The sequence below is a fragment of the Rana temporaria genome, chromosome 7 (assembly GCF_905171775.1).
Source record: "Rana temporaria chromosome 7, aRanTem1.1, whole genome shotgun sequence".
Lineage (NCBI taxonomy): Eukaryota > Metazoa > Chordata > Amphibia > Anura > Ranidae > Rana > Rana temporaria.
Genome location: NC_053495.1, coordinates 147,085,915 through 147,108,350, shown reverse-complemented (window position 1 = coordinate 147,108,350; position 22,436 = coordinate 147,085,915). Strand labels below are relative to the sequence as shown.

Below are 22,436 nucleotides of genomic sequence, written 5' to 3'. Positions count from 1 at the left end.
TGTAGATCAGGTACAAGACCTTATACGCATGTTTATCCTGTAGTTCTAAGGAGGTACTGGTTAGAGATGGCTGGAAACTATTTAGTTTTTCCTTCATACTTGTATTCCTGTGAATCTGATGCTGACTACATTTCATTAAAGTATCATGATAGTTGTTAATATATTGGTTAATTTTGCTGTTGACGTCCTTTTAATATTTCTCCTTTTTGTTTTAATCTCTCCAGGCTTCTTTTTAAACAGACTTGAATTAATACTCTTTGTGTTTATCTGATATTGGCTGTCTTCCTGTGACCAAATCTCCTTTTCCTTCCTCTGTTTGACCTTCCAGACTCCACTGGGAGTTTCTTATAGTCTCTTGGATAGACACTGGGCCAAACATTTTCCAGTTTAGGAGTATCTTTAAAATTTATATATTTTGAAGAATAAATAAATCTGACATTTTCGTACCACATAATACGTGTGCAGGCTTGGCAAGAGAACAAGACATGCTAGACGTATCTTAAGAAACCAGGATACTAATTTTAAAAATGGGAATTGGTCTATCCAAATTCATTTGGAGGTTAGCTTGACATAGGTGGTAATTTTTTTTTCTTTACAAATGGAAAGAAACTTGTTACTAATCTACTTTCTGTGAAAATGGGTCACTTTTATTACTTTTACAATGAATGTAAACATCCCTTATAATAGAAAAAACATGACCGGTCCTCTTAAATATGAGATCTGGGGGTCAAAAAGACTAAAATGCAATAAAAAAAATGTTTGTCATTTGAAAAAATGACAAAAAAAATTGCCTTAAAGACGCATGGGTGGAAGTGACGTTTTCCCCGTCGCTTCCACCCTGCTATGCTATGGAGATGGGTGGGGGCCATCTTGCCCTCACTCGTATTCATGGCAAGAATGACCCGATCGCCTCCGCCGCTACTGACGGCTCTGGTAAGCACGGAGGGTGCGGGAGGGGGCCCCTCTCCCGACGCCGATTAACGATGATTTTGCGGCAAATCCGCCGCGGAGACCACCATTATTGTTTACAGGACCTGCCACAGAAAAGATGGATTCATCCTTTAAGTTCCTGACGTATATGTACGTGAGCCGGGCCTAAAGTGGTTAAAGTGTGCGTGAAGGGTTTTTATCCTATTGCATTCTGTTCATCAAGATAAAAAGCCTTCTTTCTGCCGCAGCTCCCCTAACACTTACCTGAGGTTACTCTGTCCAGTGATGTCCACAAGTGTCTCAGCCATCTGCAATTCTCCTTACTGATTGGCTGAGACACAGCAGGGGTGCCATTGGCTCCCACTGCTGTCAAAGTCAGCTAGCCAATCAGGAAAGAGTGGGCAGGGCTCTGTGTCTGAATGAACACTGAGGGAGCTGTGACTCGGCTCGTGTGCCCCCATAGCAAGCTGCTTGGTGTGGGGGCACTGAACAGGAGGGAAGGGCCAGGATCACAGAAGAGGCACCCAAAAAGGAGGATAGGGGCTGCTCTGTGCAAATCCACTGCACCAGAGCAAACAAGTATAACAGGTTTGTTTTTATAGGAAAAATTCCATGTCAAGCCAAAACCTTTTTATTTGTTTCCATTTGGTTAGACTGTGATAGAGAATGCCCCTGTCAGGATCCCTTTACTACCTCACTCACGTATCTTCATGACCACTATCTCTGGTGCAGAAAATAATGAAAATCCAACCTTTTTAAGTTGTCGCAGGAATAGAGCAGAAATCTTTCCATGCGAAAACCTGTTCCGGTGGCAGCGGTCTTGTAAGGGATATCCAATAGCTTTGCAATGCTACATTATGCTTGAGAGAGAAAGGTTACACGTTATGAAAACATGCAACAAGGTTGCAGACCTTTCCAGAAGTAGTCTGAGAACATCAAGGCCCCTTTCACACATGCAGACCATTCGTTTGGTCAGTTCAGTCCCTTTTTTTTTACAAAGAGAAAACGGATGAATTTTACCTCGGTTTGTCTTTTAATTTGCCAGCTAGAGTGCTTAACCACTGGAGTCCCGGAGTCATTTATTTTTTTTCATGCAAAAATGGACCGTTTGTTTTTTTTAACAGATGAAAAACAGAGCTTTCATCCGTTCAAAAAAATTAATGTTGGCGGAAGCGGATGAAAATGGGTGATCATCCGTTGTCATCCGTTTTTCCATAGAAATGCATTGATGTCTTTTTGTGTTAAAGGGGACTAAAGATTAAAATGTAGACTAACTACTTTCTCACCTTTGCACAGTTGCTAAAGTTACTCTTTATGAGCAGAACATTTTTCTTTTAGTTTTAACAAACTGGGTAAAGAATTGCTGTCAAGTTGTAATTGCTCTATGTGTAGAATTCTTCTATACTGTATTGATCTGTCCTTGTGACACCTGTCACCTCAACGGGGATGGACAGAAATGAGGACCTTCAAGGGAAAAACAAGATGTATCTGAGGAACCTTACGATCGATAAACTGTTTCTGGTCTTGGTCTAAAGCTTCCAGTCCAAAGAGCAATGCATGGTCATGGCTTACCAGAAAGCTACATATTATTGTCGCCTTACCCAAGTTATTGTTTAGTGCCTCGTCATCTTGTCTTTTCATAAATTATGACCTGACAGAGGTTATAATCCTCCTCTGCTCCTGTTAAACGTAAACCTTTTGTCAAGTTAAGTTGAAACCTGACACAGGTTTTATCCCTCCACACTTTCCTAAAATTAATTCATTTATACAGAACTCAAAATTCTGAAATAAAACTGATGATAAAACCTTGCTATATATGAGTAGTTATAAGTTTACCTGCAATTAAATTGACTAATTTTAGAAAATGTGGGTATTTCAGTAAAAAGGAAGCCAACCAGGACCATATTGGAGCAGCTGGGCATCTTAAAGCAGATTTTGGGTCTTTAGTGCCAACTGCTTGTTCTGGCATCTGTACCAAACTGAGATAATTGGTTTGTCTGACCATAACAATCAGAAAAAATTGTAGCCTGCAATATTTGAGACACTCCATGGCTAACTGGACTCGAGAAAAGAATCCATTGTCCAGGGTGGGTTTTCTCAAATGATTGCTATTGTTCCTCTGATATAAGGCTGGCACCAGTACATAAGTATGCCTGCTTGCCTTTTGACAGGTGTTCGTGTTTATACCACATGTATTATAATTTAAGCGAGATCTAATATGGATATTGGGTGGTATGTGTGTGTGTGTATGTGTGTGTGTGTGTGTGTGTATATGTATATGTGTATGTATGTGTATATATATATATGTGTGTGTGTGTGTGTGTGTGTGTGTGTGTATATGTATATGTATATATATATATATATATATATATATATATATATATATATATATACATACATACATATACACACACTATATATATATATATACACACACACACACACACACACACACACACACACACACACACACACACACACACACACATATATATATATATATATATATATATATATATATATATATATATATATATATATATATATATATATATATATATATATATATATATATATATATAGTGTGTGTGTATGTATATATATATACTAGAAATAGGGTCCTGGCGACTTGGCTTCGAAGGGGGGCAAAAAAAAAAAGCTGTTGGTATTGCTAGTGTGAGCTGTTGGTATTACAAGTTATTACCACCAGATGTGAGCTGGCACCATCTGGTGGTGGCCGTTGGTATTACAAGTTAAGCATTACAAGTTAAACAGCAATTCTAATGTGTTTTTCACTGCCATCTTCCCTCTAATTAGAACCCCCAAACATATATATTTTTTATCCTAACACCCTAGAGAATAAAATGGCGATCGTTGCAATACTTTCTGTCACGCCGTATTTGTGCAGCGGTCTTACAAGCGCACTTTTTTTGTGAAAAAATTACACTTTTTTTAATTAAAAAATAAGACAACAGTAAAGTTATCCCCATTTTTTTTTATATTATGAAAGATAATGTTACGCCGAGTAAATTCATACCCAACATGTCACGCTTCAAAATTGCGTCCACTTGTGGAATGCCGACAAACTTTTACCCTTTAAAATCTTCATAGGCGACGTTTAAAAAAAATCTACAGGTTACATGTTTTGAGTTACAGAAGGAGGTCTAGGGATAGAATTATTGCTCTTGCCCTACCAATAGCGGCGATACCTCACATGTGTGGTTTGAACACCGTTTACATATGCGGGCACTGCTCACGTACGTGTTCGCTTCTGCGAGCAAGCTCGTCGGGACGGGGCGCGTTTTCTGGCTCCTAACTTTTTTACCTGGCTCCTAGATTCCAAGGAAATTTGTCAACCCCATATATATATATAGGGGTTTGTCAAACTAATGGAAACCAGTATTTTAAAAGAAAAACATATTGTTACCCCATAGGGTGTTGGCATCTAAGATGGCTTGAATTCTGTAAATTTACAAATCTATGTCTTAGATTGTGGATAACGAAATCTGATGCCACTCTTTATGCAAAAATCTGTGTCGCTCTCCTGCGCAATGTCCTTATGTCTTTCGGCCAGCGTTTATGTATTATTTGATACAATTTTGACCAATTGGCAACTTCAGTCAGAGAAACCAACAATTTTCCCTCTTTGAAGCTTGGTAAGCTCTGACATGACTTTGTATTACTAGCAGAGCATGCAGTGAATGACAAAAGTAAGGCTTACACCTGTTAGGTGTCTCATCACACAGTGGAAGAAAAATAATGTTACATCACTTCTGCTTTCAACGTGAAACATTTTAGTGTGTATTTACAGTGGATATAAAAGGTTTACACACCCTTGTGGTCGGGTTTCTGTGATGTAAAAAAGAGACAAACAAGAGACAGACAAAGATTAATAATTTCACAACTTTTTCCACCTTTTTAATGTGACCTATAAATTGTACAGCTCTGAAATCTTTTTTAGATGGAGGGAACTAAAAAACTAGAATTATATGGTTACATAAGTGTGCAAACCCTTAAACTAATACTTTTTTTTTTTTTTTTTACACCTGCAAGGCAAAAGACTTAATGAGCTAGTATGCACCGCATACTAGCTCATTATGAAATACTTGCCTCGGAACGAGGAGAAGAGAACTTACCTGGTCCACGCCGAGCGAGATGTCATCTTGACTCGGCGTGTCTTCCGGGTATCGCCGCTCCAGCGCTGTGATTGGCTGGAGCGGCGATTTCGTCACTCCCACGCATGCGCGCGGGAGACTTCAATTCAACAAGTGTGGCGGCTGCCGGTCCTTTAGCCGAGGCTCCCCCCTGCGCATGCGCCGCTGCAATCAGCGGCGCATTGCGAGGGGAATATCTCCTAAACCGTAGAGGTTTAGGAGATATTCTCTATACCTACAGGTAAGCCTGTACGTGATTGTTAAATGCCCAGCTGTGGGTCGCGGGCGTGCGCCTGCAACCTGGCCCGAAGCTCCGTGGACCCGATCGCCGCAGGAGTCCCGCGATCGGTCCCCGGAGCTGAAGAACGGGGAGAGAGGTGTGTGTGTGTGTGTGTGTGTGAGTGAACACACCTTCCCCGTTCTTCACAGTGGTGCTGTCTTGATCGTCTGTTCCCTGATATAGGGAAAGGCGATCAATGGTGTCACATGTCCAGCCCCGCCCCCTATAGTTAGAAACACAAATGAGGTCACACTTCAGCGCCCCCTAGTGGTTAACTCCCAAACTGCAATTGTCATTTTCACAGTAAACAATGCATTTTTATAGCATTTTTTGCTGTGAAAATGACAATGGTTCCAAAAATGTGTCAAAATTGTCCAATGTGTCCGCCATAATGTCGCAGTCACGGAAAAAATCGCTGATTACCTCCAGCAGGCCACTGGTGTAAATGTCTGACCAAACAATCAGAAACCGACTTCATGAGGGTGGCCTGAGGGCCCAACATATTCTAGTGGGCCCTGTGCGCACTGCCTGGCACTGTGGAGCTCGATTGGCATTTGCCATTGAACACCAGAATTGTGTTTCGGTTTATGCGACACTGTCAAGTTGCACTACAGTCTGTTCAGGAGCTCAGTAATGCCCTGGTCCAGATTTGGGAGGATATACCCTAGGACACCATCCGTCGTCTCATTAAGGGCATGCCCCAAAGTTTTCAGGCATGCATACAAGCTATAGAACATGAAGAAAACAGAAGGCACGTGGCCTAGCGCATTATCCTCAAAGTTTTATTTTTTATTTTTGGAGATAGGCAAGTATCATACTCGCGAGCAAGGGCTTGTAAAAAAAACATCAGATTGGTCCTCCACAAGAGTATGTAACAGGTACTAGTAACCATGGAATGATCCAACAATGTTTTTATTCCATCATAGATATGATGAGCTGGTGCAAAACCTAAAAACGAAGTCTAAAACTCAGCTGGGAAACGAGTGTAAAAACAATGATGTAATGGACAAGGGTGCCTCGATGTGGCTAAGACACTGGACTCAGCGGGTCAGACTTCTTGGTGGTGACACCACAGTTGAGGGGAACCGGAGGAGCTGAGCAGAGCCAAGAGCAACCAATGCACCTGGAGTGACGTCGGTGCTGTGCCGGAGACATAGGAGGGGGCATCTGTGGTCAGCTTGTGGAAAGCAAGCTGTGCTGTTGCTGTGACCTGACAGTCCCACAACCTTTGGGAATGGATTTCTATCCTGTTCAACATGGGCATTGGCACCCCCCATGTGATGCCAGTGAGCCCTCCAGATGTCTGTTCACCCATCTGAGGTCACCTATGGTAACGTTGAATAACTTTTATTTGTCCATTGCATCATTGTTTTTACTCTCGTTTCCCAGCTGAATTTTAGACTTATTTTTTTAGAATTTGCACCAGCTCATCATATCTATGATGGAATAAACATTGTTGGATCATCATTCCATGGCTACTAGTGCCTGTTTTTATGACCACCACACTTACTTAGATGTAGTTGCGTACTTGCGTAGAGCGTGGCTTATAGTTCCTTATGTTTTTGGTTGTAATCTGACAAAAGGGGTATGAATACCTTTTCAAGGCACTAGAGCTGCACGATTAATCGCGGAGAGAATCGCGATTTCGATTCTCCCCGCGGGATGACCCGCGATTCTTTCTGTTTTCACCGCTGGTTCCACGTAACCAGCGTGGAACGCAAATGGCGCCGATATCAAAACCGACGTCAGCAGCCTGCGCCGCTGGATAGATGCCTGAGCTTCAAGTCTCACAGTTCTGTACAACAGTAGTTTGTATCCATGCGCCACCCAGTGGTTGCCGGCGGTACTGCTTCTGGTTTTTTTTGGGTTTTTTTTGGGGGGGGGGGGGGGGGTTCTGGCATAAATTTTTTGAGAATCGTGATCTTTAGTCTAAGCAAAAGAATCGTGATTCTCATTTTGACCAGAATCGTGCAGCCCTACAAGGCACTGTATATGTGTATTTAATGTCTATGCTACCATCCATCTACCAAGGTATGAGAGACTGTAAGTGGCTCCTATAATATAGACCTAGCAGTTGTATGTACTGCTTTCCTTTTTTTTTTTTTTTTTGTCTACTTGCATCATTTGAAGATCATTTACTTCATAGCCATAACTACTCAATTAATTGCAATTGACTGAGTACTACCTAATTACGTCTGTGTCAGAATTCCCATTGTTAAGCTCATGAATGCATACTGCCTTTCTTTACACTAATATCCTGTCTAGGAAATGCCGATTATGTGTCCCTAGGCTCCAATCTTGTGACACCGAACTGATGACTTCTCTCTTTGCTTTGTTCTCAAAGATGCCAGGATAGAAGAGTTTGTCTATGAAAAGCTTGAGAGAAAAGCTCCAAGTCGCTTGAATAATCAGGAGCAGCTGGCCCAGTACTTGATTGATGCAGGGAACGACTTTGGTCCAGGAACGGCATACGGTGAGTATGTGTGATGGCATTCAATGAAGGTTGCACAGCTGGAATAAAGAGCCGAGTTCCACACAACATATGCTATAAGATTGTCAGCTGTGATGCACTTTCATTAGTAAAATCCACATCTTTCCATTTAGCTAATTATAGTTGTGTTTATCATTCTGGTGTGATGAGTAACTGGTTTTCTTGCTTGTCACATTTGATGCTGTATTGCAGTATAACTTGCTGTCTAATGTCTTCTCTTTATTGATTGTTTTGTAAAAGCTTCATGATGAATATTTATGGCCGCTTGATTCTTTGTTGGAAGACTTCCACCTCGATTGGTCTATTTACATCAGCAAGCAGATTTAAATACATACATAGTCCTTTGGCATCACAACAAAATATTACATAATTATGTTAAAGCATTGAGACCTGAAATCTCCTTTAAAGAGTTTTCCACTTAAAAGTCTACTTGTGCTGAAGTAGCTGCTGACTTTTTTTTTCCATCAGCCACAACAGGTTTATCAACCTTCTACTGGAATCGTGTACAGAGAGAAATATCTTGGCTACCATTGCTGACCTTTTTTTTCTGAAGATGCCTAATTGACAAGCTAAGGGCTCTTTCACACGGAGCGGACCGTTTCTGGGTCCGCTCCGTGTGTCTCCGTCGGCTCAGCGGGGATCCCCGCTCAGCTGTCGGCGGATAGGGCGGTCCCCGCACACAGTGCAGGGACCGCCTTGTCTCTGCTCCGCTGTCCCCTATGGGGAACCTGATGCAGACGGACCGTCTGTCCGTCTGCATCAGTTCCGCTCCGCCGAACGGAAGAAAAATAGGGTTTCCATAGCGTTAACAAGTCCGTTAACGGACTTGTAATAACGGATGAGCGGAACGGACATGTGAAAGGGGCCTAAGGCTCCACGGGGCGTTTTTACAACTGCTAATCAATTATTGGGCTTCATTTCCATGGACGTTTTTACAGCCACTTTCTTTAGCCTTTTTTACAGCTTAAAAACGCCTGTCCATGTTTATTTATTTTTCAAATTTTTTTTTTTGAGCTGGAGTTTAAAAACGCTGCGGTAGCGTTTTTGAGCGGTTTTTAACGTCTGGCGTTTTTACAGCTCTACTCTGGAGCTTCAGAACGCACTGGTCCTGTTTTTTTTTTTATTTTTTTTTTTTTTTTTTTGCAGCTTAAAAACTGCTCAGCCATCTACAGCTCAAACGTCATGGTGGGCATGAGGCCATAGACTAACATGGAGAGCTGTTTTTAAGCTGCAAAAAACGCTCAGAAAAGTGGCTGTAAAAACTTCCATGGAAATGAAGCCTAAGGCTTCATTTCCATGGACGTTTTTGGACGATTTTACAGCCACTTTTCTGAGCGTTTTTTGCAGCTTAAAAACAGCTCTCCATGTTAGTCTATGGCCTCATGCCCACCATGACGTTTTTGAGCTGTAGATGACTGAGCCGTTATTAAGCTGCAAAAAAAAACAGGACCAGTGCGTTCTGAAACTCCAGAGTAGAGCTGTAAAAACGCCAGACGTTAAACGCGCAAAAACGCTACCGTTGAAAAAAAATAACATGGACAGGCATTTTTAAGCTGTAAAAAAGGCTTAAGAAAGTGGCTGTAAAAACGTCAATGAAAATGAAGCCTTAAACTTGACAGATGGTAACCCACGCTTAAAAAATCTGTTTTGCCACGTTTACATGTTGCGTTTAGCCGCGTTTTGCTTTTTAGAAGCATTTAAATAAATATATATATATATAAACTTTAGTCGCCTGAAACGTGGAAATCTTTTGCGTCTGAACCCATATTTTTGCTTTCAAAGAAATGCTGTTAAACGTAACAGCCTAAAAACGGCAATAAACGAGACTGTGTACATGGTCACGTAGGATAACATTGAATGAGTTCGGGGGCAGTTGAAAAAAGCATCCAACTGCCTCTGAACGTACAATTAACAGCGTCCCGTGTACATGGGGCCTTGGCCTTGAAATTCACTATTTTGTGTTACTGACTTGGCCCCGTGCGGTGAAGTCTGAACTAATCTGGATACTTGTTCTGTTTTAGTGACTTGGTAAAATACTAAAGTCATTGGATCAGAATGACTACCAGACAACTTAGAAAACTGCTAAGATCAGCATGCAAGCTACCGGAAAAGCCAGTTTCCTGGGCCTCAGTAATTTCAGCAACTGACTGTTATGTCCATAGGCACAATTTTTCCTTTTTTAATTTATTTATTTTTTCCTTCAGATATTTACCAAAATATATTCAAACTATAGTCAAATAAAGGATAGGGCCTGAAAGTGCGCACTCTCAGGTTTAATTTTAGGGTATGCACGAGGGACCAAAAGTAATTGGACAATTGAATTAAAAGCTGTTTCATGACCAGGTGTGGGCTACTCTTTCTTCAATTAACCCTTTCATGCCTAAGCCCTTTTCTGACATTTGTTGCTCACAAGGTTAAAATTCATATTTTTTGCTAGAAAATTACTTGGAACCCTAAACATGGATATATATAAAGAGAGAGAGAGATATATATATATATATATATATATATATAGCAGAGGCCCTAGAAAATAAAACGGCGATTGTTGCAATATTTTGTCGCACGGTATTTGCGCTTCGGTCTTTTAACCCCTTGCCAACCGCTGCACGACGATATACGTCGGCAGAATGGCACGGCTGGGCATATGGGCGTATATATTAGTCCCCTTTAAGACGCAGCATTGTGGGCGAGAGCACCGTGAGTGTGGCCGCGGGTCCCACAGACTCGATGTAAGCCGGGAGTCCCGCAATCGTCTCGTGACAGGACACTGATCACTGCTCCCTGTGTGGTCGGGAGCAGTGATCAGTGTCATGTCGCACGTAGCCCAGCCCCACACAGAACACATCCCTAGGACAGACTTAACCCCTTCAGCGCCCCCTACTGGTTAACCCCTTCACTGCCTGTCACATTTACACAGCAATCGGTGCATTTTTTTAGCGCTGATCGCTGTATAAATGTGAATGGTCCCAAAATTGCACCAAAAGTGTCCGATGTGTCTGCCATAATGTCACAGTCATGATAAAAATCGCTGATCGCCGCTATTACTAGTAAAAAAAATAATATTAATAAAAATGCTATAAAACCATCGCCTATTTGTAGATGCTATAACTTTTGTGCAAACCAAACGCTTATTTTATTTTTATTTTTTTTTTTATTTAATTTTTTTTACCAAAATTATGTAGACCTTTTTTTTTAAATCTTTTTGGGGGATATTTATTATAGCAAAAAGTAAAAAATCTTGCTTTTTTTTTTTCAAAATTGGCGCTCTTCTTTTTTTTGTTTATAGCGCAAAAAATAAAAACCGCAGAGGTGATCAAATACTACCAAAAGAAAGCTCTGTGTGGGGAAAAATTACGTCATATTTGTTTAGGAGCTACGTCGTACGGCTGCGCAATTGTCGGTTAAAAGACCCAGTGCCGAATCGCAAAAAGTACTCTGGGCAGCCAAATGGTCCGGGGCTGAAGTGGTTAAAAGCTTTTTATTTTTTTTTTATTTTTTTAAGACTCAACATGTCATGCTTTGGAATGGCGACAAACGACAGTATTTAAAGATCTCCATAGATGCCGCTTTAAATATTTCTACTGGTTACCAGTTTAGAGTTACAGTGGCTGTCTTGTGCTAGAATTTTTGCTTTCTAATGATTTTGTTGATGCCTCACATGTGGTTTGAACACAGTTGACATCTGTGGGCTTGATTTACGTATGCGTTCGCGTCTGCGCGCGAGCACTGAAGGACAGGGCGCTTTTTAAAGGTTTTTATTTTTACACGGTCTCTTTAAAAAATGAAAATAAAATTCTATTGCTTTTTACAAGGAATGTAAATATCCCTTGTGACAGTAATAGGTAGTGACAGGTACTCTTTATGGAGAGATCTTGGGTCTAAAAGACCCCAAATCCCTCCTTTGCACGTAAAAGCATTCAAATAGACAAATTTGGCTGTTTTTAATGCTGCGGTTTTTTTTTTTTATACGTTTTTTTGGTACCTTTTTAAGGCTCCAGTAAACTGGAAGTGATGTCAGGACACCGCTTCCGAGTTACTAGTTTCGAGACCCAATTGAAGCCAATTCCTGCTTCATTCATGTCGGCTGGGCTTCCCAGTGGGACGGGAGAGCCACGGGAGGGGGAAGAGACCTTCCCTCCCGCTCTTTGGGATAACAGCTGAGTTGCTTTTAGCCGCATTGGTTGTTATACCAAGAAATCCGACCGTCTGCTCTAAATAAACTGTACTGGGCGTGATGTGTCACCCACCGGTACAACCCCTTTAAGCTAAGGCCACTTATTTGCGTACGGTCAGCATGAAGGGGTTAAGCAGGTAAAAGGTCTGGAGTTGATTCTAGGTGTGGATTGTACATTTGGAATCTACTGCTGTGAACCTACATCATGCGTTCAAATGAGCTGTCCATGCAAGTAAAACGGGCTTCAAAAACTAAACAAATCTATCGGAGAGATAGCAGCAACATTAGGAGTGGCCAAATCAACAGTTTGGTACATTCTGAGGAAAGAAGAACGCACTGGTGAGCTCAGCAACATAAAAAGGCCTGGACATCCACAGAACACAACAGTGGCGGATGATCACAGGATCCTCTCTATGGTAAAGAAAAACCCATTCACAACATCCAGACAAGTGAAGGACACTCTCCAGGAGGTGAGCGTATCATTGTCAAAGCCTACAATCAAGAGAAGACTTCACAAGAACAAATAGAGAGGGTTCACCACAAGGCGCAAACCATTCATAAACCTGAAGAATACAAAAGTCCGATTAGACTTTGCCCAAAAAAATCTAAAAAAGACAGACCAGTTCTTGAAAAGCATTCTTTGCATAGATAAAACTAAGATTAATCTGTGCCATAATGACGGGAAGAAAAAGGTGTGAAGAAGGCTTGGATCGAAGGCACACAATGTCATCTGTAAAACATAGTGGAGGCAGTGTGATGGCATGGGCATGCATGGCTTCCAGTGGCACTAGGTCATTGGTGTTAATTGATAGACAGAAGCAGCCGGATTAATTCTGCAGTGTTCAGAGATATACTGTCTGTCGGCCCAGATTCAGCAAAGTTGATTGGATGGCACTTCACAGTACAGATAGACAATGATCCAAAATGCACTGCATAAAAAACAAAACCGGAGCCTTTGAAGGAAAAGAAGTGGATTTTTTTGCAATGGCCGAGTCAATCTCCTGTTCTCAACCTAATTGAGCATTTTGACCAGAATCGTGCAACCCTAATCTCAACCTAATTGAGCATTTTACTTGTTGAAGGCAAAACTAAAGGCAGAAACACCCACTAACAAAGAACTGGCAAAGCATCAGAAAGGAGGAAACCCAATCTTTGGTGATGTCCATGGGTTCCAGACTTCAGGCAGTCATTGAGGATTCTCAACAAAATATTAAAAATTAACATTTTATTTATGATTATGTATGTGATTTGTCTAATTGCATTTGAGCCCCCTGAAAATGGGGGGGGGGGGCGGTGTATAAAAATGGTTGCAGTTCCTAAAATGTGTTCTTGATATTTATGTTCAACCCCTTGAATTATTAAAGCTGAAAGCCTGCACTTCAAATTAATTTGGATCGTTTAGTATTAATTTTATTCTGGTGGCATACAGAGCCAAAAGTGTGAAAATTGTGTCTGTGTCCAAATATATATGGACCTAACTATGGCATGCATGCAGCCTCTAAAGGCAGTGTGATGTCAGAACACCTTGATCTAAAAGAGACAAAAAGAGGAAAACGGAGGGCGCACCGACCTAGTGTGATACTGATTGATGGATTTGTTTAAAATAGTAAAAACAAATCATTATACTCACAAAGGGAGTGTTAAAAACAGGCCTTGAGTAACAATGCAGCAAAGAACCAACACCATCGGCATAACACGATATTGTTTCGATCCGTGACCGTGGTTAGGGCTGACGCGTTTCAGGGGAGAACCCCTTTCCTCAGAGCTTGGTGGTCTGCAGTGCTTCCTCACCATGGGACTTGTCTCAATTAATACTAACTTAGGTAAGTGGAAAAGGCACCCCTCCCACAAAGGAGGTGCATAGCCGGGAACCCACCCAAATGTCCACCACCCTTCCCTTCCCCTCCCTCCATGTCTATATCCAGCCATCAGTAATGTTATTATACCATCTAGAATGTACTAGACACAGCAATGTATATAGGAATGAAAATACAAATACATACCACTATATGACTGGCCTTTTCAGTAGAAACACACAGCAAGTTACTGGCTCCAGGTAAATGGTTACATCCAATCTGTTAGGTGCAAAAGTACAGTGGAGCGTCCCAGCGTCAGCACTTCCAATAAGGGGCTAGATGCATGCCCACACGTGCCACACAAGCCCCACTTGCAGTGCTATGCCTACCTTTCCTATAGACGAGGTGGCCTGAAGTGGCTGCTGGAACGCACGCCCATCGTGAAGGAAGCCAGGTGCGTTCCAGCCGAGTCAGAACACCTTGATCTGCATGATTGTTTCTGACCAGTGAATCGGAAAGTATGGAAAACATTCCATTACTGTATCATCCAGGGAAACTAGCAATTGTAAAAACAACCTATGTATTACTTCAAATATAAATGCACGTTAAGTTCTCTTGATGAATTGTTAATTGTTGATCATGACAAAACTGTCTTGGAGCATGAAGACTCCTTCCATGGAGTCCACTTAAAGCGAAACTTCACCCAAAAGGGGAAGTTCCACTCTTCCTCCTTCCTCCATCCATATTTGAGGGGAGGGAAGCAGGTGCCTAGTTTTGACAGGCAATCCGAGTGGAAGGTTTTGCTGGCACCAGGAACATGAAGGCTAGTAAAGAACTAGAACTAGTCGGTGTGTGGGTGGTACTTGATCTCTGGTAAGTGTCCTGTTATATAAAGTGTTATTAACCACTTCCGGACCGCCCACCATCATTATACGTGATCTGTTTGAAGAGGAATATCGTTGTTATGGTAGTGGCTAGCTACCATATCCCCGGGATTCTCTTCTTCAGTGTGCGGTCCGCTACAAGATAAAAGTGGTCTCTGCGGCGGATACACCGAAAGATTACTTTCATCGGCGGCGGAAGAGGGCCCCCTCCTGCTGCTCTTCGGCGCCCTCCTTGTCAAAGCCGTCAGCAGCGGAGGCGATCCGGTCCTGTCCCTGCTTGTGTATGGAGACGAGTGAGTGGAAGATGGCCCCCACCCGTCTCCATATCACTGCAGGGCGGAAGCAAAGTCAAATCGTCACTTGCGCCCATACGTCTTAAAGGGACATTTTTTTGTTATTTTTTCAAATTACCAATTTTTATTTTTTTATTGCTGCATTTAAGTCCAAATATGAGATCTGAAGTCTTTTTTTAAGAAAAACAGCGTTAAAGTCAGTTAAATAAGAAAAAAAAAAATATATATATATATATATATATATAATACAATATATATATATATATATATATATATATATATATATATATATATATATATATATATATATATATATATATATATATATATATATATATATATATATAAGCGCCCCGTCCCAACGAGCTCAAACGCAAAGCGAACGCATGCGTGAGCAGCGCCTGCATATGAAAATGGTATTCAAACCACACGTGCGGTATCGCTGCTATCGTCGGAGTGAGAGCAATAATTCTATCCCTAGACCTCCTCTGTAACTCAAAACATGCAACCTGTAGAATTTTTCAAATGTTGCCTATGGAGATTTTTAAGGGTGAAAGTTTGACGCCATTCCACGAGCGGACGCAATTTTGAAACGTGACATGTTGGGTATCAATTTACTCGGCGTAACATTATCTTTCACAATATAAAAAAAATTTGGGCTAACGTTACTGTTTTGTTTTTTTTTTAATTCAAAAAAGTTATTTTTTTCCAAAAAAAGTGCGCTTGTAAAAACGCTGCGCAAATACGGTGTGACAAAGTATTGCAATGATCGCCATTTTATTCTCTATACAAAAAACATGCATAATGTTTGGGGTTCCAAGTAATTTTCTAGCAAAAAAAAAAAACTTTTTAACTTGTAAACAGTCTGGAAAAACAGGCTCGGTCCTTAAGTGGTTAAAAGTCAGCAGCTACAGGATATGTATCTGCTGACTTGTTTTACTTTTTTTCCAGAGTAAAAAATGCTTTTAAATCTTTAAAATTTAGTTTTTGTAGTTGCAGAGAGAGGAAATTTGCAGAGAAGACCGCATTTTCACTTGCATATACAACAGTAAGACTGGAACAATATACTGTTGGTCATGTCTAGTTATAGTAATATAATATCATGTCTGACTAACTGATCAATAATCTTTGACAACTGTTTTTATGTTTGATTATTTTCAATTTATGTTGATTATTTGGTTGCTTTACCTCTATATCATGATATTTTTATATGTAGGGTCCACTTATAACCTAAAGTGATTGCAAAGGCAGAAGGTTTTTTATCTTCATGCATTCTATGCATAACGATAAAAAACCTGTGTAGAGCAGCCCCCCTAATACAAGCCTGAGGTTCCTCTAGATCCAGCAATGTTGCAGGAGTGTCTCGGCTGCCCAGGACTCCCCTGCTCATTGGCTGAGACAGCAGAGCGGTGCCATTGGCTCCCACTGCTGCCAAAGCCAGTCAGCCAATGAGGAGAGAGAGCAGGCGGAGCCGGGCTGTAGCTCGTGTCTGAATTGACACAGGTAGCTGTGGCTCAGCTTGGGTGCCTCCTATAGCAAACGGTTTGTTGTGGGGGCACTCAACAGGAGGGAGGGGACAGGCGCACCAAAGAGGGACCCGAGAAGAGGAGGATCTGGGCTGCTGTGTGCAAAATCACTACAGGGCAGGAAAGTATATAACATGTTTGTTATTAACTAAAAAAACGACTTTACAATCACTTTAACATGTGGGCATGCCTAGAGGATGAACTCTGAGCCTTATTTATCAGAGTTTGAAGAAGGAACTAGTTTTGTTACTGGTAGCACTAAATTAGATTCATACTACACTGGGAAAATGAAGAGCGCATCTGGTTACTATGCACAAAAACAGAACTTCCTCTAGACCTTTTGAGAAGTAAAGAACATTGCTTCCCCAAACTCTGTGCAGGATACAGAATGTGGACACGATGATTTTAAAGCTTATGTAAACTCAAAAGCAATTTTAGCATGTTAAGCATCATGTCTAAGTATATATGGTGTTTCTTAAAGAGGTTGTAAAGCTTACATATGCATAGTGACTGGCCTCGGGTGATACACAGAGATGAAACAAATCCTCACACATAAGTTGTACCTGTTGTTTATCTACAGCCTTTCTTTCTGAGAGCTGATTGGAGGGAAGGGACCCCCCCTACACACAGGAACAGAGCTGAGGCTGTCAATCACATACTGTGCCCTCCCTGTCACCATTTTTTCTCTCATCATAGGTGACTCGTGCTTATAACAGAGGAATCGGGTAGCTGACAGAAATGACATGAAATTAAGTGAGACAAGAACACGCTGTATTGGGATATGCTTTGCTCATATTTCATGTCTGACGTTTACAACCACTTTAAGTCAATATATTTTTTAATCCGTTGAAAAGTTGCCAGTAAACTCTTCCAGTTTTGGGCTGATGACTCTTAGATGCTGCGTTGCAATTGTTAGCAACATTTGACTGACTGTTGGGCTGTCTCACAGGCCTACCCATGCATCCTGCAGACCAATGGCCAGCACACAGCAGCCTGATAATGCTGCTGATAATTGCAAGTGTTGGTATTGGCAGGACCTTAAAGTAAGTAACTTTTCAAACGGTTACAGAAAAGATTTTCTTGGGGAAAACCAAAGTCATGATGTCAAAAATGAAAAATTGATTTTGTGTTTAGGTATACTTTAATTCAGGGCTCGACAAATCCCGGTCGCCATGGCGACTAGAAATAGGGTCCTGGCGACTTGGCTTGGAAGGGGGGGCCGTTGGTATTACAAGTTATTACCACCAGATGTGAGCTGGCGCCATCTGGTGGTGGCCGTTGGTATTACAAGTTAAGCATTACAAGTTAAACAGCAATTCTAATGTAATTTTTCACTATTTTCACTGCCATCTTCTTCCCTCTAATTAGAACCCCCAAACATTATATATATTTTTTATCCTAACACCCTAGAGAATAAAATGGCGATCATTGCAATACTTTCTGTCACGCCGTATTTGCGCAGCGGTCTTACAAGCGCACTTTTTTGGGAAAAAATTACACTTTTTTTTAATTAAAAAATAAGACAACAGTAAAGTTATCCCCATTTTTTTTTATATTATGAAAGATAATGTTACGCCGAGTAAATTGATACCCAACATGTCACGCTTCAAAATTACGTCCGCTCGTGGAATGGCGACAGACTTTTACCCTTTAAAATCTCCATAGGCGTTGTTTAAAAAAATATACAGGTTGCATGTTTTGAGTTACAGAGGAGGTCTTGGGCTAGAATTATTGCTCTCGCTCTACCGATCGCGGCGATACCTCGCATGTGTGGTTTGAACACCGTTTACATATGCGGGCGCTGCTCACGTATGTGTTCGCTTCTGCGCGCAAGCTCGTCGGGACGGGGTGCGTTTTCTGGCTCCTAACTTTTTTAGCTGGCTCCTAGATTCCAAGCAAATTTTTCAACCCCTGCTTTAATTTTTACTCAAGTGAATGACATGTCCCTGCTCCCAAAGCTTCTTGGAATAGCAGCGTGGCATACCACAGGGGACTATAGGGGTAGGACACGGAGTGGGCCTGTCCGGTGTGGACCTGGCATCATTGGCTGGCTGTCTGACCCCGAAGAGGTAGCCGTCCAACAAGGACCAAGGCGTAGGACACAGGCCATGACCCCTAAGCAGTGGGTCACAGCAGGTCAACACTGGGTGCATTAGGTATGTATGTGAATCTAAGACACACCAGCTTAAGGGGGCTTTATAAGGGCATTTTCTTAAAGCCGGGGAGGGGGCAATGAGGTGCAGGGTGGACTCGCCATTAGAACTGTAGTGCATGACATGTACTATAATTGGTTGCATGAATACCAATTCCAATCTTACATTTTTGCAAGAATAACATTTACTCCTCACATACAATTCTGCCTTGTGTGTACGCATTGCAGTGGAAGGATCATTTTGGTTTTTATTATCGAAGCCTTATGATTTATATTTGTGTTCCAGGAAATGCTCTCATTAAATGTGGAGAAACGCAGAGACGAATAGGAGGAGCTCACCGGGAACTTGTACAGACTGGAGCTATTAACTTTCTCACTCCCTTAAGGAATTTTATAGAAGGAGATTATAAAACCATATCTGTAAGTATGGGAGGAAGTAGGCAGCTCTTACTGTGTGTTGCAAGTAATGTTTCTCTATTTGGAATTCTGATTTAGCATTGTTTTTCTAACTGTTGTGGATGAGATGTAATTATAGGGCTATTATTCTCTTAGATACCGTATTTACCGGGGTATAGCGCGCACCCCTAAACTTGACCCGGATTCCTGTGAAAAAAGATTTTTTGTACTTACAGTTTTGGTGTCTTCCGCGGCGTCCATCGGCGGCCTCGTCGTTTCCGTCTGCGGCTTCGGGTGTCCTCTTCGTCGGGGCGTCCTTCTGCGGCGGCGTCGCGTCCTCCCCGCGCGTTTCCCGCGCCGAGTTTGAATACTGCGCCGACATATACCAAGCGCAGTACACTCGTGTATCGTCGGGCAGGCTCTGCTACTCTCGTGGTGACGTCCTGTACGTCCAGGACGTCAGCGCGAGAGGCGCCGAAACTGCCCGAAGATACACGAGTGTACTGCGCTCGGTATATGCCGGCGCAGTATTCAAATTCAGCGCGGGAAAGCGGGTATCGCCGATAAATACGGTAAGTACCTTGGCACAATTAAAATGTGGAATTGTTTGAAAAAGGCCTTGGTCATTTTAAATTTCAAAGTAACGGAGAAGGGTAAAAAAATGTGTGGCCATTTACATTTCTTTTTACCTGTACAACGTGATGGAAGGTTTGTGAAAATCTCACTTTTGACCCTTGTCCTCTAAACTTGATTTTCATTTCTATCTGTTTTAATAACTATAACATTTGTAGTTTGTCACATTCTGTCCTGGTGGCAATGGTCACCTGGACAGAATAAACCTTTTTAAAAGGTTACTAGTTAATTTTAGATACTTTTCAAGATGGTAGTAGGGAAAAAACATGCACTGCTGCATCTCTGTGTTGAGTGCTGAATGTGCATTATATGTCTTACCACAGATATGCAACACATATTTTACTTAAAGTGAATGAAAAGTCAGTTTGTATAATTTTCTTTTTTCAGTATTTGGGGAAAAAAAAAATATTTTTAATAAAAATAATTTACAAAATGGAAGACGGCAAGTTAGATTCCGAACTAGAAAAACCTCTTTCTAGAGATCAGGTAACAACTGCGCTATGAAGGAGAGCACACTATAGTCTGTGACTTAGTGGATGGGCTGTGTGGGTTAAGGGTTAGTTATTAATCGCTTTAGCCCCAGACCATTATGCAGGTAAAGGACCTGGCCCCTTTTCACGATTTGGCGTTGCTTTAACTGAAAATTACGCGGTCGTGCGACGTGGCTCCCAAACAAAATTGGTGTCCTTTTTTTTCCCCACAAATAGAGCTTTCTTTTGGTTGTATTTGATTACCTCTGTGTTTTTTGTTTTTGTTTTTTTTTTTATAATTATCCCCCAAAAATTATATAAAACATTTTTTTTCCTCGGTTTAGGCCGATCCGTATTCTTCTACATATTTTTGGTTAAAAAAATCGCAATAAGCGTTTGGTTTTTGCAAAAGTTATAGCGTTTACAAAATAGGGGATAGTTTTTATGGCATTTTTATTAATAATTATTTTTTTACTAGTAATGGCGGCGATCAGCGATTTATTTATTTTCGTGACTGCGACAATGTGGCGGACACTTTTGACACATTTTTGGGATCATTGTCATTTTCACAGCGAAAAGTGCTATAAAAATGCGCTGATTATTGTAAAAATGGCAGTGAAGGGGTTAACCACTAGGGGACGCTAAAGGTGTTAAGTGTGTCCTATTGTGTGTTTCTTACTGTAGGGGGGCGTGGCTGGACGTGTGACGTCGCTGATCATCGTTCCCTATGACAGGGAACAGACGATCAGTGACAAGCCACAGAGAAGAACGGGGAAGGTTTGTTTACACTCAACTCTCCCTGTTCTTCAGCTTCTGTGACCCGATCACTGGACACCGGCAGCGATCGGGTCTGCGAGTCACGGAGCTTCGGGTCGCAACCCACGGCTGGGTTCTTAAAGTGGACGTACATGTACGACCTTGTGCCCAGCCGTGCCATTCTGTCGATTTATATATCGTCGTGCGGCGGTCCTTAAGTGGTTAAAATGCAACGTGCGTTATTTTGTGTGGTTTGCATTATTATTAAAATGGGAATGTTCAGTTAACTAATTTATTGCATGGAATACCTGTATTCCCTATATGCATGTTCTAGGATTGCCAAATTACAAAGATGATAGCATAGGTTATCCTTTCTTAATTATTGCCACTGAAAATGTGCTTTCTGGATCGGTGAACTGTCAAAAAGCTGTAAAAAACAGCCGATGAAAATAAAATGAATCCAAGTGTTACTAAACCCACAACAGTAAAATCTGTCTGTATATGCAGAATAGCATGCTTATTATACTCACTGTGGAACTTAAAGGGTTAACCCTCTGTATTGTGTAGAAAGGCTTTTTTATCCTGTATGCACACATCCTCCCCCTCCTGCAGGGGCTCTCTTGGCAAGGCCAGATAATACACAGTCAGAGTGGTTCCCCTGCATATGCTCAGTTTGGTCTCTATTGCTGGAGAGAACATTTCCTGTCTTGAGCTGAGCTTTTCAGATCACATGATATGACATTTCACTTGTGGGTGTGAATACAGATCCTAAATCGCAACCCAGTCCCTCCCTCCTCTATGCCTTTTGCATCTTAATTTATGGAAGATCCGCCTCCCATAACAGCACATGGACACAGACTATAGTGGAAATCTCCTCCTACCTGAGCTCTTAGCACTGGACAAACCCTGCAGTTTATCATGTGACCGTGGTATACAGATCAGCCAAAAAGGTATATAGTGGTAGTATTTTAATGTAAAAAGATATATAAGCTGGGTGGGAGGAAGAGATTAACTATTTTCATATTACTGGGTGTAGTAACACTTTAAGAATTTAAGGGCTAAGTCCACCTTCTGAAAAACAAAAATGTGCGTTTATTTATCATTGCAACCATGATCAGGGAAATGCACTGCCTCCTGCAGGTTGTTCCTCAAGATATTTGTCTGCATTGACTTTCAGTTAGAGAGCCAGAGGACGTGTCATGAGCTACAAGTGTGGTAATCTCTAAACGTGCAGGTCCATCTCCCATGGTAGTTCTCAGTCACAGATATCTGTGAATAAATGACACAGCTATGTTGGCAGAGCCCCACACAATTTGTGCAAATTTTTAAAACTGACAGCTGCCGCCAGGGAAAAGATGCTGAGGTGGATTGGCTTGGTACCATGTTACACTTAAATATGGGTGTAACATACTATAAAAGGTGGAGTTGAGTTGGCACATTGAAGCCGCTCCGGGTGCAGCCGGCATCTTCACAGCCTGTTTTCTATTGTGAGCGGGGGGGG

The 22,436-nt window shown here is 41.6% G+C and overlaps 1 protein-coding gene across 4 annotated transcripts in view; it reads left to right on the top strand.

Moving 5' to 3' along the window:
• Positions 1-22,436, top strand: part of SH3GLB1 (SH3 domain containing GRB2 like, endophilin B1) — an 87,440-nt gene that overhangs the window by 29,352 nt on the left and 35,652 nt on the right. For all 4 annotated transcript variants that reach the window (XM_040360086.1, XM_040360089.1, XM_040360088.1 and 1 more), the window contains exons 3-4: positions 7,709-7,837; positions 18,967-19,100. In XM_040360086.1, coding sequence (XP_040216020.1) covers positions 7,709-7,837; positions 18,967-19,100 — 263 coding nt within the window. The remainder of the gene's footprint in view (positions 1-7,708; positions 7,838-18,966; positions 19,101-22,436) is intronic.